General features: G+C 42.8%; 2 protein-coding genes across 20 annotated transcripts in view; both read right to left on the bottom strand.

Moving 5' to 3' along the window:
• Positions 1-1,405: 1,405 nt before the first annotated feature.
• On the bottom strand, positions 1,406-3,235 carry LOC118506465 (WD40 repeat-containing protein SMU1). The gene is made up of 2 exons (XM_036043639.1): positions 3,095-3,235; positions 1,406-3,021 (listed from the first exon to the last, which is right to left on the bottom strand). The coding sequence occupies exons 1-2, from the start codon at positions 3,118-3,120 to the stop codon at positions 1,518-1,520; spliced, it is 1,530 nt and encodes a 509-aa protein (XP_035899532.1). The 5' UTR covers positions 3,121-3,235; the 3' UTR covers positions 1,406-1,517.
• A 585-nt stretch (positions 3,236-3,820) lies between these two features.
• Positions 3,821-15,280, bottom strand: part of LOC118506460 (cubilin) — a 93,000-nt gene continuing 81,540 nt past the window's right edge. For 12 of the 19 annotated variants that reach the window (XM_036043623.1, XM_036043626.1, XM_036043630.1 and 9 more), the window contains 2 exons: positions 10,732-10,917; positions 3,821-10,602 (listed from right to left, as the gene is read on the bottom strand). In XM_036043623.1, the coding sequence (XP_035899516.1) occupies positions 10,379-10,602; positions 10,732-10,917 (410 nt within the window). In that variant the 3' untranslated portion in view covers positions 3,821-10,378. Of the gene's footprint in view, positions 10,603-10,731; positions 10,918-13,056; positions 13,505-15,280 lie in introns of those variants that run through there. The other 7 variants (XR_004905509.1, XM_036043632.1, XM_036043635.1 and 4 more) reach the window with 7 other exon arrangements.

Raw genomic sequence — 15,280 nt, 5'->3', positions numbered from 1 at the left:
TCCAACGCACCGAAAAACCTATCCAGCGACTACCCACCAAACACAATTGAAATCGAATGCATTCCAGCGGCGAGATGATTGAATGAATGGCACCACATTTCAAATTCCGAACATCAAAAACATTTCATCAACCCCATACGCCGCATTGTTTCTGGAGCTCGGGTCGGTCGGTCGGTGGGTGGGCGAGTCTGGTTCGCGTGGTTGTCGCTGTATACGCGCATACGTGATGTGGTTTATTTTAGCTCCCATGTAAACAACCGTCCCCGCCGAGCTTTGTTTACAACACGAAAAGGCCCGAAAGAAGAAAAAAAAACGAAGCAAAACAGGCGGCCACGTGGGAACAGCCTCTGAAGGGTTTGCTACTTTACTGCCAACGGGGCCCATACATATGCCGGTAATGCCGGAGATCATGCGACCTACAAAAAAAAGAAGGGATACGAGGAAAAAAGGAACGAAAAGGGATGAAGCTCCTATCAGATGTCAATATTTGTCGTCAAGATTTTGTTTTTAATACCTTCCTCCGAAAGATGAAGGGATCCGCTTTTCTTTTTTGTTGGGGTAAAACAACACGATCCACGATAGTTTCCTTGACGAAAAAGATGTTGCTGGCTGTCTTGTGACCTCCTTATATTTTTCCCTCTGCAGATGTCCCTTAAATAGCTCCCTTTATTGTGGGGCCTTTTTATGGCAGGGCGGTTAGAATCAAATTAAAAGAGCCAACTGCAGGAGCTGGCCTTATGATTTAATCAACCGTTAGAACTCGGAACAAGCTGACGGTGTTCCCCCGGTTTTTGTGACGGAACAACCCGCACACCGAAGGACTGATTCAATAGAGAGAGAATATAGTTATGGCTGAACTTGTGATACCACGGCTTCGTGAACTGATAAGATCCTCGAAGGGGAATAATTTCATTACCAGCCTTCACCTCATAAAATGCCACACAGTAGCACTGACGGGTATTTCCGAGATTCTGATACAAGTAAAAATTTACTTATAAGGAATTCTCCAACTTCATAATGTAACATGCAAATTTAGGATCTTTTCTATCGGAAACATATTTTTAGGCAACCGCAACTACGCTTTTCGCGCAGGATGCCAGTGCTGAGCCAGTGGTATTGTCGTCCGGTTTGCCACTAACGAAATTATTCTGCATACAGCACCAGTCGTCGAGTGGTGAGACGGTGAAGAAGAAAGCAAACATCATTAGTAGGACCTTTGTTCGCCATTCTCCACCGCTAGTCTACGGATCTTGTCGAATGGCGACCGTATGCCGTGAAAAAATGATTTAATATTCATGGTGTCTGTTAAATGTAGCCGTTTGTGCTGTACGACCATTGTGAAAGCAGCTAATTCCAAGAATGAAATCCGTGTTCTTTCATTTCTATCTATGTCAGTTTTCTCCTATTTTACTCTCACACTTGTCGTTTATTTTACTTATTTTATGCACTTACTGTGTTATTTTTACTGTCCGCATGCATTCAAACCAACCATCCGAACGGTGCCTGTCCATTAATCCTTAAGGTTTCCACATCTTCAGCAAACCGTCACACCCGTACGAGGCGAGCAAATTCTGATGCGGATGATGCGTTAGCCCGATGACGTCCTTCTCGTGTACGTTCAGCGTACGCTCCAGCTTGCCCGACGTTACGGAGAAGCAGTACAGCACCAGATCCTCACCGCAGCAGTAGATAAACTCGCCGCGCGGTGATATCGTGGCACAGATGAACGCACCGCCCTCGCGCTTACCGGACGAAAATGAACGCACAATTTGGCCCTGCATGTTCATGATGACGACCGTGTTCGACCGATTGCACACCACAAAGTGTTCCGGATTCTTTGGCAGGATGAGCACCGAATTAACGGCCAAATGTGTGCCCAACGCTTTGAAGGTTGAAATGCATTCCGTAGTCTTGAGCGACCACACCTTTACCGTACCGTCCGACGAGGCGCTCAGCACGTGATGACCGTCGGGCGAGAAGACGGCTTCATTCACGAAGGACGTATGGCCACGGAACTCTTTCAACATTTTGCCCGACTTTAACCCGTACAGTCGTATCAAGTGGTCGAAGGAAGCGGTCAGTATTTGACTGTTGTCGCGGGAAAAGTGCAAACACGTCACGCCTTTCGAGTGAGCCTTTTCGAACCGTCGCAAGCACTGGCCCGTTATCAGCTTCCACACCTTCACCTGACCGTCCTGTGAACCGGTCGCCAGCATTTCCGAGTCGCGCGAAAACGCCATCGACAGGATGGCTTGTTCCATCATCATGAAGTTATCCTGCGCTTGGTACTTTAAATCTTTACGAATCTTGCCGGTGGTAAAGTTCCAAACTTCGATGAACCCATCCACACTGCCCGTGACCAGATACTGACCATCAGGTGAGAAGAGGGCACACTCGACGTGAGACTTCTGGCCGAACTTGATCTGTCGGGCTAGCTGTGTCGGGTACGATTCATCCTCCTGATCCCTGATGGCGGCCTTACCGCGGAACAAATCGATCGTTGTGCCGGGCGGTAGCAATCCTTGGTGCTGTTGCCACTTAAGTGACTGGCCCAGCAGTGCCAGCAGCCTCGACGACGGTACCACCGATACTTCACCGGCCAGTGCCGTAGCGATTGCGCCACGTCGCTTCTCTTTGCTGGAACCTTCCGGGTATGCTTCACGCGGATCGAAATACGCACGCTGCAGCATGTTTTCCAGATGGATGTAACGTTCCGCCTCCTGCTGCTTAAGCATTATCATTGGATCGGTCTGGCGTAGCAGAGACCGGGCAGCACCCAGCTCCCGCAGCTCAATCAACTCCAGCACTATTTGCTCGTACAGATCGATCAGCTTTTTGTCGGGCAGTTTTAGTGATTGAATCGCTTTCAGCACCGTGTCCCAGTGGCCATTGTGTATGTCGGATACGAAACCCTCCACGCTGTCGACGGTGTTGAGAGAAACGCCTGTCTCTTCCTGCAATGTTTGTAGTGCTTTGTGAAGGTTCGACTCCTTCAGATACTGCTGTATGAGACGAATCACGCTGAAATGGAGGCAAATGTTAGCTGATGCTGGTCGCTGTTGTTGGCACTCACGAAACCGTTCACGGCACTTACTCGGCAGATTCAATTTCAATAGACATTTTCTGTAATAAAGTAATTAAAATTTGCGGCGATCAGGTGAAAATATTGATATCGCTCGTACAGCGTTGTTTTGGTACACAAATTGTTTGACAGCCGCAGGAGGTGTATATGCCCTCAGGTTTATTTCTGGGTGCTGTGTGAGGGAGAAATAATTAGATTTTATGGAGTTTGAAGAATAAAAATGGAGTAGAACAACATTAAAATATTAATTCCACTCAAAATAGACTAAAAAACTTCAGAACCAGTCTAAATATCATTGCTGATGAAAATTGAACTCGTACAGTACAGAATATAAACAACATTGCTTTGAAGTTCCTTCGAGAATCCGAAAAGGCCTGTGAAATATGTCAGCCCATTCAATGAAATATTTCATGTCTCAATTTCAAACCAGTAAACGTGGGCGCTATAAGTGAGTAATTTAGCAACGGGCAGTTAAATCATTTAACTTGAACTGCCATGAACTGTAGAGGGTTGAGTTATTGAAATAATATATGTAGGAGCCATAGCTGCTGTCGTCCAAGCTACCTTGCTTTCTAAAATACTTTCTCGATTGAGACAAGTGAGCAGTGGACAACAAATATTTGGAATTGCCACTGGAGGAACTGGCCATACTCCAATCCATCATCCTCTCAAACAATTGTTCGGATGTTAGTCTCCAATATCCAATATTCACATCATCACATTAAATAAAACAACCGGTTTGTCGAAAAAACACTATCTTCTTTAAATCATTATCTTATATTTTTCGTTAACTCACGTTATTGATTCTTAAAATTACAGCTTTCTTTTGCCCTTCCTAGCACTGCTTGTTTGCTTCACCATTGTTACTCTCCTGTTTTCCATTTGCTTTGCTGTGTTACACTCGTATGTGTGTGTTTGTATTTGTGTGTGTGTGTGGTATGTGTACTTCTGTACTTTTTCACTGTTCTGTTTTCCACTTCGCTGTGTCGGTCTGTCTGTTTGTATGGAAGTGTGTTTGTTTCGTTTGCTTGTTTGCTTATTTCGTGCGTGTAACTTGTGTGTGAGTGTATTTGTGGCTTTTGTTGTTTGTTTGTTGCTTTTGTTGTTACGTTAATTGTTTACCTCCCGTTTTCTTTTCTCCCATTTTATTTTAATGTTTATTCCAGTGTTTGGCTGTTTATCATATTTCACCACCACTGTTTCCTTAATACCCTTTTGTTTGTTTTTTTTTGCTTCCTCTTCTGTCTTGTTTTGCTACAGCTATCGTGTATTCCGCTTCCGCTAGACAGTGGTTTACACCCTCCCACCCTCCTCGCTTCGTTATCGTAATCGGTCGCCTCCTCTTGCCACCGTTTTCAAACCGCATTGACCGTTTTTGTTTTCGGTTTTTCGGTTCGGTTTTGCGCGAGCGCCATTGCGCAAACACCCGCAAGTATGTTATTTGTGGGCGTTTTGTCTGTGTTTTTTGTTTTTCTTCCGTTTTTATTAATATCAAAATGAGTTCTATACTCTTAACATGTTTTTTTTTGTTGCTTTCCATTTTTTTTTTGTCCAGATACGTTCTTACGTTTTTTGTTATTATTTTTTTATAATTTATGTAACAGTTTATTTTTTGATTATAACAAACAACATTAGGAATTACTTTTTTTTTCTTAATTGTTTTCAATATCTGCTCGCCTCGCCGCGCCACATTCCACCGCATTCCACTCCGCTCGCGCACACCCCACACACACGCACACACTTTCGCTCGTTCTCTCTCTCTCTCTGCCACTCTCTCGCTCTCTCTCTCTATCGGTCGCGTCACTCGCTCGCTTTTCCGCGCAAACCGTGCTGCTTACCAGTTGGATTGCTTGTATGACTCGTGGACACTTTCCGTGAACACGATTGCTTAATGTCGCACGGTTCACGTGCAAATGTTGCCCTCCATTGTTTTAGTGCCTCCCGTTTGTTATTAGTATGCGTTTAATTTAGATAAGTGTAGCTCCTGACTGACCCCCTTCATCCCCCCCGGTTATCCCACCATCGAGGGAAATGGTTCAGTTAGTAGTTAATAGTGGCATTATAAATGTGAAGCTATGTTACTGTTGCTCTTCACGGCGTTCGCTCGATCGGTATGTTAGAGTATGTGGCTTTTCCTAATTAGAGTTGGCTTTGATTGATTGGCTAGATGTGTTGGCTAGAGAGAGAGAGAGAGCGCGCGTGAGAGCGAGCGTGAGACAGTATGGTGAAAAATATAGGGAAATCAAACCAAGGTCCTCTGCGATGAGTTCTGTGTTCTTCGATCGCCGTACCACTCGCCAGGTCTTCAGGTTGAAACAATCGATTGTCATAGTTTTAGTTTGCGTGTAGCTTTGCTCATGGGAATTTGGGGGGAAACCGAAAGGCAAGAAAGCTGCTGTTAACTTGATTGCAGAAACCAAAATCGGAGTAAAAGAACTGAGCCATGACACAAATGCCAAATCTATCCCAGCAGGGGCCAGCAGGAGCTTGGTTGAATGTGTCTACTGTATGTATATGTTCATCTGTCCCACTTCCGTTCGTTCGGGGTTTGCTTTGTTGGATAAAATTGTTTTAAATATGTGTTTACTTGTTTAGGCAGTGATTTTCTCTTTCCCGTCCTGTCCCGTCTGTTCTGTTTTTCCCCCCGTCTCAGCCACACTCAACCGTAACAATGGAAACGACACGTTCAAAATTCAAAAATTTGAAAGTTTGAATCCAAAAACGAACGTTACTAACGGCAGAACGAAACTAATAGAACAATAATTTCCAAAATTCGTATGCTCCCATACTGAACTCGGTCCATTCAACGGCGCCTGTTTCACAAGACCGTGTCGCGCGCGTGTGTGTGTGTGTTTGTGTGTGTAGACAGAAATATTCAAATCGCGATACTAAGCGACGAACGACCACACACATATTGGCTTGATATTATGTTTGGCATATTGCAGTGTGACGACGCCCATTGCTAGTGAACATGAAACCAATTTTTCGTCACCCATTTCCTTGCCATGCGTGCCACCCATTTCGATACTGCCACAGTCGTACAATCTATGTAACAAACTTTCGTAGGAAAATTTGGAACTCAAAAAGGGCGGGCTTAAAAATGGCTTGACATAAGATAGAGAACACACAGCATCAACCGGGGAGTCGTGTTACCCTTTTTAATGACTGCATTTTCTGTGTTGTGTTGCACGAAAAAGACAGGAAAATTGTAGAAGAAAGGAAGAAAAAAGGACTTTGACAAAAAAAACGAGATTTTCCACTCTGGAAGCTACTATTACCTGTTCTATGTTTGTATACCCTTTTGCCATGCCAGTTATCACCTGTTTCCTTTGTTTTCCTATCTTTTTAGTTCTCTATTTCCTTCTTTTGATTCTGCTAGGCTTTTTCTTCCCTTTCCTATCGCTTTTCCTTCTACTTTTCAATTTCTTACACACTTATGTTGCCTGACCATTTTCCTTCCCATTTGTTTAATAAAGTGGACGCATACATTCTTCATTATACGATTAATTTTGCTTGTGGTTTACGATTTCTGTTAATGTCTCTTTTCGTTTGTGTGTATGTGCGTGTGTGTCTCGTAAGGAATGCTTGAGTTATTTCTTATGTTTTGTTTTTGCCTAATTTGTTTAATCTTTTTTTCTTCTTTTTCGTTAACCGTACTGTTTCTGGCAATCGTCTTCTTCTTTTCGTTATTTTTTTCTGTTTGCTTGTTTTTTTTTGTTCTATTCTTTGCAGTTTTCTGTTAAAATGTTTATTCCCCTTCAACTTTTCCCTAATCTTCTTCATGTTTAGTTTAACGTTACTTTACACACACGCCCCCACACACACACACACACACACACACACACACACACACACACACACACACACACACACACACACACACACTCACACACTCACATTGAATACATGGTTAATCGTTCTATGATTACAGCTGCGTTGAGTTGTTCCGGTTCCGTTGGCTTTTGTGTGGGGGGGAGGAGAGGGTGTTGTTTTTTTCTCTTCTCTTGCTTTCAACACGCGTCTTGTTCTACTGTTTTAGTATGCACACAAAAAGGCTCATTTAGCCGTCTGTGCCGGTTTGTGCTCGGCAAACGGTCAACAGGTATGATTGCATGGGTTCTCGCTTCTTGTTTGCTTCTCTTTATTGCATTGTTTTGTGTTTGTTGCTGCATTTCGTGTACTTTACTTTTAATTTTGGATTAATGTTAAAGGTTAATGCCACGCACGTTTACCGTTTGTGCTTGTTATTCGTTTAATGTTTTTTTGCTGTTGTTAGGGTTTAGCTTTGCTTTTTTTTGTTCTCTGCCAGCGTTAACGGCTTTCGAGGTGTGTGAGTTGTGACATTCAATATAGTAAGCGTGAAATCAGAATATATGTGTGTGTGTGCATGGGTGTGTGTGTGTAGAATTCTACTACGTTTATTTCGCCGTGCATTGCTTTGTTTGTTAAATGATCATACATACACACACACACACACATACACACATGATCTGGTGAGGTAAAGGCGAATAAATTAAATTGCCATCCGTTCGCGGAAAATCGATTTTCCTTCGCTTCGCGAAACAGGAAGTGCGCGAATCTACACACATACACATGCACACACACACACGGGTTTTTAGGTGTAATTGGTTGGAAACGAACTTATACAATTAGCAACAATGAACCGTATCCGCGTGTAACACAAACGTAAACCCCCCCATTACCCATTGATTTAGCAAAATACCCCAACACACACATACAAACGTTCGGCATAAGACACACTTTACAAACTCGACCCCTCCCCCCCCCCAACCCCAAACCTAAAACTGAAATGAGTGCGTGTGTGTGTGTGAGCGTGTGCGCTAGCTCCTTCTCCCTTGACCCCTTCCCCCATTTTGTTGAACACGCACCCCAGGGCACAATAAGACGGGGGAGAGCGTGGTTATTGTGTTTGTTTTTGTTGTTATTTTTGCTAATTATATTATATGCGCCTGTTCGATAGTGTGTGTGTGTACGGTAGTAGTAGTAAAATCTGTTTCATTGTAAGTTATTACTTTTGCTTTACCTTTTTTGTTTTTTTTTTCTGTTGCTTTTGCTTTTTATCTTTCGCCTTTTTCCTTTTTTTTCGTTTTCACGTGTTCGCTTTCATTTCTCCTTAGCATTTTCCACTTTTTCTTTCTATCCCTTTGTTTCTCTTTAGCGTTGCGGTATTGCATTACTATCAGCGAGAGAGAGAGAGAGAGAGCGTATCGTGTTTTTTTCCTTCCTTCTTTCTTTTCCATCCTTTTGCAAGATGGTTTTTGTTTTCCCCTCCGATAATATCGTGCCAACCATTAACCTGCCGCCCGTTTGCTTTATTTCATATTTTTTCTTACAATTTTCTTTCCCCACAGTTTTCATATTAATTTCTTGTTAATTTCTAATAACTAGTTCGTACAAATATATAAAAACAACATTTCCTCACTTCTGCGCGCGCGCGTGTGTGTGTGTGTGTGATTCCTTGTTTTTTTTTGCTTTTTAATCATTACTTTATGTTACAAATTCTTTGTTTTTGTTTGTTTGTTTGCTTGGTTACTTCCGTTTTCCTACATTCTGCGTTCGTTTCGGGCAGATAAATTTATGTTATGTTACTTGTTGCCATTTTGTCTTTGCTAGCATTTTTCAGTATGTTAGTTTTGTTAATATGGTACGCGTTGTTTTACTGGTTTTTTGTTTTATGTTCGTTTGCGATTTTCTCACGTTGGAGTTGTCTCGTTAGATGTGTGAGTGTGAATGATACGGCGCTTCAGTGAATAGTCGTGCAGACGTTTACGCAGAGGGATGTTTGAAGCGTTTCGTAGCGAGCTTGTTTTTTTCGATTGTTCCAGTACGAAAAATGTCAATAGCCTGTGTTTTAGTAGTGGATACCATAGGCGAAGCATCTGTCGTCCGGAAAGACGGGGAGCGGGGGGGGGGGGGTGAAGGGAAGAGAGGGGGGGGGAGGATTTTATGCTTCTTGAGAATAAGGGTGTTCGACACGCCATGAATAGAGATGATTGATTTTAGTTTTAGTTTAGTTGTATTGTGTGTTTGCTTGTTTTGTTTTTTCCCCTTCGCTTCTTTTTCCTCTGCCTCTCTGCACTGGCGTAAATTGTATTAGATATTTCCTATTTTGTTTTGCTTTGTCTTTTACTCTTTATTCTCCTCGTTTCCTTACCCGAGGTGCAGTTTATTAGTATTTGTTTTGTTTGTTTTTATTAGTTTTATCTTCACATACACATTGTTATACTGTTTACTTACGCCTTGTTTTCCCTCTCCATCTACTGTCTTCTCTTTTTTTCCTTTCTTCCTTCATCTTTTTTTTTTTTGCTAGATTGAAATATTGTTAAAAAGGGTTTGCTTTACTGTGGTTACTTACTTCACGTTTAGTTTACCGGTATTTGCTTTCGTATAAAATGAACCTACAAATAAAATTGTCCCCTGCCAGTTTGGTGCGCGCGTCTACCCGCAAGCGCCCCGGAGCGCCCCACCTAGCTCCCAATTCCCTGTCCGTGGGTTGGCTAGTGTTGTGCACCTCTCGTCCTGTCCTTATGCAGGCGCTCGTGTGTGTGTGTGTGTGTGCACAGGCATGCAAGGCGCATCACCATCGAAAAACCACCGCGGGGTTCGAGCGCGAGTGCATCACTCGTAATGCCGGTTCGTTCTCGATTCTCGAAAAGAACAAAAATCAACCTGTATTTTGCACCGACTGCACCGACTTTTTTCCTTTTTCCTTGTTTTTTTATTTTACTGCGTATCGATTGAATCGTATTTGGCTTCCGCGGTTTAATTTAAGTATTATGAAATCTTGTTTTACACACTCATCGTTATTAGTGTTGCTCGCCATTCGCCCAAACCTCTCGCGTGGGTTGATGAGTAAGGGGATCGGGTTCCAGGGGAAAGGAGGGGTTTTTGGGGGGAACGAGGGAATGGGCGGGTGGACTTACTGATGGCGAAGGATATCCATATTCACAATTAAAATATTTTATTTATCTACTGTGTTTCGCACGACTGTGTTCCGTGCCAACCCATCCGAACGCCCTACCGTACGGTGGGCCCATAGACCGGGCTGTGCTCCAGCTCGGTGCCCGGCACGCAGAGCAGCGTCAGCAGCAGGTAGCACGAATCGCACGGGTAGTAGTAGTAGAGCGAGCAGCAGTTTTGCGCCTCCAGAAAATGTTGGCAGAAGCTGCAGGCACACCGGCAGTGACGGGTCGACTTTCGTGGCCGTGCTTCGGGCGCCGTCAGCATCGTACGCGAACCCGGCCTCACTGGCAGGCCCGCTGTCGGCACTCATTGCTATACACTGTCACCGCTCGAGAATCGCTCACAGTTGCTCATGAACAGATCGTCGTTCAGGTCGTCCGTATCGATCAGCGTATCGTTGATGCAGACGTGAGGCGGCACGCTGACCGGGGGAAGTGGGGCGGGCGGTATGTGCATCGGTTCACCGTTGTTGATGCCGTGCAGACTGCCGGAAAGGCTGCCACCACCCTGCAGATGACGCCGACTCGATCCAAGGCCTAGTCCACAACGAGCAGCCGAAGCATGGGGGATGGAAACAGAAAAGGGTACGTTAGATACTGACCAACCTTCAAGAACACACACACCAGTAAAAGGACAGGACACAAACAAAATTGGGAACTATTTACTTATACCGGTTGCACTGGTGGTCGAGTCGTAGTGGGCCGCATTCCTATGCAGCCCCAGCTGTCTGTGATGTCTGCGTTTTCTTTTTCGATGACAGAGAGTGCAGAGGAGACAGGTTAGGAACGAGGCGGCGGCTATGCAGGATATTATTAAGGCGCCGTGATCCTCCTCGGGTACTATGATGATGCCTGGCGCGCGAACCGGCAAAGAGCAAAGAGCACAAAGATCGATACATACACACGTACGGGCCGCCAACATGGACGCACGGTGAAGCGGTTAATGGGGGGGGAGAAAGGAGGGAGGGTAAGAAGGGGACCAAAAATGGATGGTAGAAACGAAACATTCCATTAGTATGATGGTAAGGACATTCAAACGCATTATCGTTAGTATGGGTTTGCGACAGTTTTGCTGAGCAATGTGATGGCGAGTGAACTGTTAGTGGCAGTGTGCAGCTAAGAGAGTAAATGTGTGTTAGAAAGCGTTATGTGTGTGTGTGTGAGTGGTCTGTGAGTTATCTGTGACCATGATGTAAGGTAGTTGTTAAGTTAGTGTACCGATGTGAATATCAAATGTGTACCAAGCTTTGAAAACTGAACCAATGTTTATGTTAACGACAAAGAACAATTATGTATGCTTAATTGTAAGAAGAGATGAGTCAAACCTCAGTTCATTATGTTTTGATAAAAGAAGGAAAAAACAATACGCCAAATAATACGCAAAAACAATGACCGTTATTCAATACTGAATGAGAAAATAAGATTAAACAATGGAAAGGAAACCAGTCGAAACGAACATACGAGCGATGAAAAGGAAGGAAACAAATAAGGATAATTACAACTAAACATCGTACCGCTCCTATACTGCTGTTTTATGCTTTAAATTTTCCAGCACGTTCACGCACACTTACACAGAGACTTTTCCCGTACGGGGAAACAGTAAATGGGAGACAGTAAATTCTAGCCGAGGAGCATTATTAGGTGGACTAAACCGAATCGAGTATTTGTAAACCAAAACCGAAAAAATGAATGGATTTGTGAGGAAAACGGAATGATCGCATGATGATCGTTATGGAAAACGGATTGCTAGGCCGTCACGTTGGCTGCCGTTTCGAAACGGAACATAAACGATGAAACACAAAGCTCGCAAACGAAACTATCTAATTACGGTCTAAAAAACAGGGTGTTTAGGATAAATTTGACAGAATTGGAAATATCTTTTTTATAGGAATCATAGGGTTCAACGCACACTAGGCGTGATTTAAAGTATGGACCCTTTTTCATATCATAACGGATGGATGACTACAACCTATCTGAAATATGGGAGACCATTAAGCAACGTAAAATCTAGAGACTAGAGACTGGAGACTCCCTATAACCCATGAGAAAGAATAATTAAAATCATGATGATGCGTTCCAGCTATCAAAAAGAGGGACATTGCCATTCCTTTTGCCAGAATACAATCTCTCCTCTAGTACCTACAACCTACAATCTCTAGCAGGATTAGAGACTACAGACTTCTTAGAAGCCATGGAGGATAATAACTAGCTTCAATTGGCGAGCCTGCTATCAAAAATAGGGATAACATGGCTTCTGCCTAATGGACCCAGAATACTATCAGATACTAAAGTCCCTAATCTAGAAACTCTCTAGAACCAATGGCGGATCAAGATCTTTGGAGGCCCTCTGAGTGTGACTCGTTTGTGAGTAGGACAAACAAGACTTCCCTCGTCGACTTTTCAAGTAGACCGTAGCATCAGCTTATTCAAGGTCCAGAAGCAGGTTTAAAGCTGTGATCGATGCTTATGGTGGCTATTTTGAGCGAATATTATTGAGAGTACTGTAATTTCTTCTTTTTGGCTAAAAGACCTGCTAGGTTATAACGGTCACCTAATGGAAAACTAAACTTATAGACACCAACAAAGAAGATTTCCTTTTCCCTTACTGAGCTGTCAAATTTATTCCGAAACACCCTGTGGAAGTAAGATAGACCTAAATCTAATTTATCTACTTATCAGCACTACGTGCGCTATCAAAATTGTCTTTAAAATATTTTGATAAATTTGTTACTTAGAATCAAGAAAAAAACATAAAACCATTCCACAAACACTATCAGGACAGATAGACAAATACAAAAAAAAATTGAAGAATTAAACAAAAACACACATAACAATCGTGCATGTGGGGTGTACATATGTGGGTGCGTGTTGGTGGGTAGAGTTAAGGTAAGAAAAAAACTTGAGTGTGTGTGTGTATATACAGATTAGACAATAGAGCATAAGGGTTAAAATAGACAGATGGCTAGGGATAAAAGTTAAAATGGGACTCACTTGGATCAGATTAGAGTTAGTCGGCTTGATCGTAGACGTTTTTGAATGTTTTTTTGTAAGTGGATAGTAAGGATCATGATTTTTTTTTCTCGATATAGATCATCGTTGGCGTAAACTGTCCTGTCCAGGGGGTTTAAGGTGTTCTGTTTCAGGGGTATTTATATTTTGAGAGTATTTGGTTTGGTTGAAGTGCCTATTAAGGCGGCTCAAAATCGTTTTGAGAGTTGTTGTAGGAAGCACTGGACATTGAAACGACACATCCAATGTCGCAAAGGATATAGTAGATCTTGGAAAATTTCCAATCACTATCTTCTATCCGTGCAAAGTGTGAAGCATGGACGTTTCCATCACAGCGAAACAGATTCTGTTTGATGGAAAAACACTCTAAAAAGCCAAACCACGACTAGAAGTGTTGCAAACGCGGGAAGCGATCGTGTCGATGCTTCACCTGATCAGATCGCAATCCGGCGATGTTCCATAACGATTATTGAGAGCATCAAATACAGTTAAAGAGTTGTTGGTCGTGTAGCGTAAATTTGTTTCGTTATTCGGTAAAGTTGTTAAAGGTTGTGGAGATAGTAGTGGAGGTGGTGTTGGTGGTATAAATAGTGGAGAAAGTAGTAGGAAGAAAGTTTTGAGCAAAGTTGAGAGAGATTATTTGAAAAAGGAAGAAAAAAACAGGAAAGATAGAGATGAGAATTTGCCACTTACGACAGGATGCAGTTTTCTTTTTGTTGTTGAATGTGAGAAACAATGTGAATTCGATTCTCGATGCTTGATGAAATGAGTCAGCTTACAATTATATTACCCAGCACCTTATTTCATCAAGAATCGATGCAATTTCGATGGGATGGATGATCTATTTGTTGAAAATTGTTATTACAAAAAAAAAATGTGCCAATAGACGGATGGGTGCTGGAACCCGATTCCTTCTGAACCTGATTCCAATGGTACGCAAATGATCGGACGAACGAATATTGTACACAAAACGAAAAACGTAACGCAAACGCGTGTTGCCGCAAATATCGAAACTAACTGTGTGGACAAAAATGTTTGCAGAAAACTTAACTTAAAAATTCCACAGTGCAAACGTATACGGGGTACAATGGTACAAACTCATAACCGAATAACGCTTCAATACAACCAAACCTCGAAAGGATAACGAAAAACACAACATGTTAAACCAAGATCAAGACCAAGAGAGAGAGAGAGAGAGCAAGAGAGTGTGAGAGAGAGAGATAGAATCGTGCAGACTCGAGCATAGAAGAAGACACACTAAGAAGGTACATCGTAGACAGAGTGATCGTAATATCGACAATGGTTTTCGAAACAGTTGCAAACAGGCCAAGGTGAGGTTGAGCTTTCGTTTGATTTTTTGTAAATTTTTCTCTTAAACCAATTGTTGAGCTCAACAGATTGTTTTTTTTTTAATGAATTGTTAAACAAACCCATCAGTTGACTGGTTTGGAAAGATCCAATTGGAAGGAAAACATTGAAACTAAATTGTGCATGGTGATGGAAGTCTTCACCAGATAGGAACGTAAGCGAAATTATACAACAAACACACACGCACGCACACAAAAACACACGCACAGGGATAGAGTGTGTCTCTCAGGACAAACAACCAGTGTCCACATGTTTAAAACAATTAGCGATTTTCGCATAACACACGATTGTTATACCAAAAGTCGCATATTATTCTAATCTGGGCGACACATTGCCTAACTGAGAAACACTGTAAAACATAAGAGTTAAGGCATGATAAGGCTTGATCAGGGTATTCTTTTCCCTTGGAAGAACATTTTTGCACATCTTAATGGACAACTACGGCCAATGTGGTGTACAAAAACGGTGGCGTACTTCTTAAGTTCTCGAGTGTAAGCATGCTCAGGCAACTGCTCGGGCAGTAACAGCATGCGAAGGACGATTCCTCTGTGAAAAAAAAACACACATACGCACACACGGACACGCTCACACGGACAAACATAGCAAAGTCGTTTTTTGTGGGAACGGGTTCAAGAGTACAAAATTTGAAATGCTCCTTGGTTGCGCTTTCGGGATGCCAATTGAAAGTGATTTACGTGTTGCACGATCAGCTAATTCGTTCGACTTTGTGCGACGTGCGTTTTTAGAAGGGGGCTTGCGAATATTCGTCGGGCAGGAGACGGGCACTGAGAAGCGGGAAAGCGCACCCACCGGTCGAACAAAAAAAAGGGCTCTTAAC

The sequence above is a fragment of the Anopheles stephensi genome, chromosome 2 (assembly GCF_013141755.1).
Source record: "Anopheles stephensi strain Indian chromosome 2, UCI_ANSTEP_V1.0, whole genome shotgun sequence".
Lineage (NCBI taxonomy): Eukaryota > Metazoa > Arthropoda > Insecta > Diptera > Culicidae > Anopheles > Anopheles stephensi.
This window is presented reverse-complemented; position numbering and strand designations above follow the sequence as displayed.

Coding starts and splice junctions, on each gene's coding strand:
- LOC118506465 (XM_036043639.1), bottom strand. CDS start 3,120: ATGTCTATTGAAATTGAATCTGCCGA. Junction 3,022..3,094: donor ATTGAAATTGAATCTGCCGA/GTAAGTGCCGTG, acceptor CCTCCATTTCAG/CGTGATTCGTCTCATACAGC.